We start from the raw sequence: 2,568 nt of genomic DNA on the forward strand, positions 1-2,568 counted from the left end.
TTTCGCCAATCTAATACTGCTGATTAATTCTTAAGTCAATTAGCAAGGTTTAATCATCCCCAGTCGTCTCTTTTTGTTGCGAGTAACAGTCGTCTCGTTAGCTACTTGCAAATAAAAAATAATAGAAAAAACCACCCACCATGACCGTGTGCATGCACATGCCTCTGCTTGAACGGTTCAATCGATCCAATCATCCGCTAGCCGCGCATTGGCTCAATCAAAAAAATAAAACCTATATATAACGCATTTGGTCGAGCAACGAAAACACACCAACATCATCCACACCAGGCCTGATCCACACACAAGCGGTTAGCTTCTTCTTGCTTCAATCCACAGCCAGTACCATTAAGGAGCTGTCTGGTGGTGCCACGTCTACCGCAGGCACCATGCTACCGTCGGCGAGGCCACTGCTCGCTGCCGCCGCCGTGCTATGCTTCTGGCTGCTGGTGGCCGTGGCGGAGGCCAAGGTGCACCACTACACGTGGGACATCTCGTACCAGTTAAAGTCCCCCGACTGCTTCGAGAAGCTCGCCGTGACCGTCAACGGCGAGGCTCCCGGCCCGACCATCCGCGCCACGTTGGGTGACACCATCATCGTCGCCGTCCATAACAAGCTCGAGACCGAGAACACCGCCATCCACTGGCACGGCATCCGCCAGATCGACACGCCGTGGGCTGACGGCGTCGCCGGCGTCACGCAGTGCCCCATCCTGCCCGGCGAAACCTTCACCTACAAATTCGTCGTCGACAGGGTACGAAAAACTACATTACATATGACAATATACTCTCTTCATTCCAAAATTAAATGTGTTTTGTCTGTGTTTTCAGCCTGGCACGTACCTGTACCATGCGCACTACGGGATGCAGCGCGTGGCGGGACTCAACGGCATGATCGTGGTCACCGTGCCGGACGGCTTCGTCGAGCCCTTTTCTTACGACGAGGAGCACACCGTCCTCCTCGGCGACTGGTGGCACAAGAGCGTCTACGAGCAGGCCACAGGCCTCTCCTCCAACCCCTTCGTCTTCGTCACGGAGCCCCAGTCTCTCCTCATCAACGGCAGAGGAATGTTCAACTGCTCGCTCGCTCCCAGTGGAACGTGCAACGCCTCCCGCCCCGACTGCGCTCTGCCGACTCTCTTCACCGCCGTGCCGGGAAAGACATACCTCCTCCGCATCGGCAGCCTCACCTCGCTCTCATCGCTCTACTTCGAGATAGAGGGCCACTCCATGATGGTCGTGGAGGCCGACGGGCACTACGTGCGGCCGTTCGCGGTGAGGGGCCTCTTCATCTACTCCGGCGAGACGTACTCCGTGCTGGTCAAGGCCGACCAGGACCCGCGGAGAAACTACTGGGCTGCGTCCCACGTCGTCGGCCGCAACCCCAGCCAGACACCGACCGGCAAGGCCGTCGTGAGCTACGCCTTCAACGGCAACAACCCGTGGATGCCTCCGCCCACGGCGCCACCGGCTGGCCCGCCATGGAACAACACGGCTATCAGGGTGGAGCAGAGCAGGGCCATCTTCGCGCACCCACGCTTCGTAGAGCCCATGCCGGCGAGGGCCGACCGCACACTGCTCCTCCTCAACACCCAGAACCGGATCGATGGCCACATCAAGTGGACCATCAATGGCGTGTCGCTCATGTTCCCGGCCACGCCGTACCTCGTGGCGATGAAGCGCGGCATGAAAGACGCGTACGAGCAACGCCCGCCGCCCGACATGTACGACCACATGAGCCACGACATCTCCGCGCCGGCGCCGACGAACGGGACCGTGGGCAGCCCGGTGTACCGGCTTGCGCTCGGCTCCGTGGTGGACGTGGTGCTGCAGAACTCCAACATGCTCAATAACAAGAGCGAGACGCACCCGTGGCATCTCCATGGTCACGACTTCTGGGTGCTTGGCCATGGTGAAGGTAAGTTCAACCCTGCCGCGGACGCCTGGAGGCTGCTCAACGTGAGAGATCCCATCATGAAGAACACGGTGCCACTGCACCCGGATGGGTGGACGGCGGTGCGGTTCCGGGCGGACAACCCGGGGGTGTGGCTGTTCCACTGTCACGTGGAAGCTCATGTGTTCATGGGCATGGGTGTGGTCTTCGAGGAGGGCGTCGAGAGGGTCGGCCGGCTGCCGTCGTCCATCATGGGCTGTGGACGATCCAAGGGGCTGCACTGATCAGATCAAAGTTGAAGGGTAGATGAAGAACACTTTTTTCTTGTAAATAAACAGTGGCAGGCTTGGGCCAAAATGTTTTCAGTTTCTCGGGCCCAGATTGGTTGCTTATTTTGTTGGATATAAGCTAAGGTCATCGGTTTGTCTCATTAAGGTTATCGGGGCATCAACAAATCATATTCATGGGGTCAACCCGGACACCTTGTGTGCTCAGGTCCTTAGCGCTAAATATTATCCAAATGAAAATTTGTTGAAAGCTGGTCCAAAGGATGGGTCGTCCTATACATGGCAAAATGTCGTGGCAGGCATACAGTCGTTCCAAAGAAGATGTATATGGAGAGTTGGATCCGGTGCCCAAATTAATATTTGGTGTGACCCGTGGATACCAACTAGTGC

General features: G+C 57.2%; 1 protein-coding gene across 1 annotated transcript; it reads left to right on the forward strand.

The window, feature by feature from the left end:
• Positions 1 to 290: 290 nt before the first annotated feature.
• On the forward strand, positions 291 to 2,257 carry LOC123116498 (L-ascorbate oxidase). The gene is made up of 2 exons (XM_044537451.1): positions 291 to 752; positions 829 to 2,257. The coding sequence occupies exons 1-2, from the start codon at positions 387 to 389 to the stop codon at positions 2,173 to 2,175; spliced, it is 1,713 nt and encodes a 570-aa protein (XP_044393386.1). The 5' UTR covers positions 291 to 386; the 3' UTR covers positions 2,176 to 2,257.
• Positions 2,258 to 2,568: the final 311 nt, after the last annotated feature.

Source organism: Triticum aestivum, chromosome 5B (assembly GCF_018294505.1).
Source record: "Triticum aestivum cultivar Chinese Spring chromosome 5B, IWGSC CS RefSeq v2.1, whole genome shotgun sequence".
NCBI classification, from domain to species: domain Eukaryota; kingdom Viridiplantae; phylum Streptophyta; class Magnoliopsida; order Poales; family Poaceae; genus Triticum; species Triticum aestivum.

Coding starts and splice junctions, on each gene's coding strand:
- LOC123116498 (XM_044537451.1), top strand. CDS start 387: ATGCTACCGTCGGCGAGGCCACTGCTCGCTGCCGCCGCCGTGCTATGC. Junction 753..828: donor ACAAATTCGTCGTCGACAGG/GTACGAAAAACT, acceptor CTGTGTTTTCAG/CCTGGCACGTACCTGTACCA.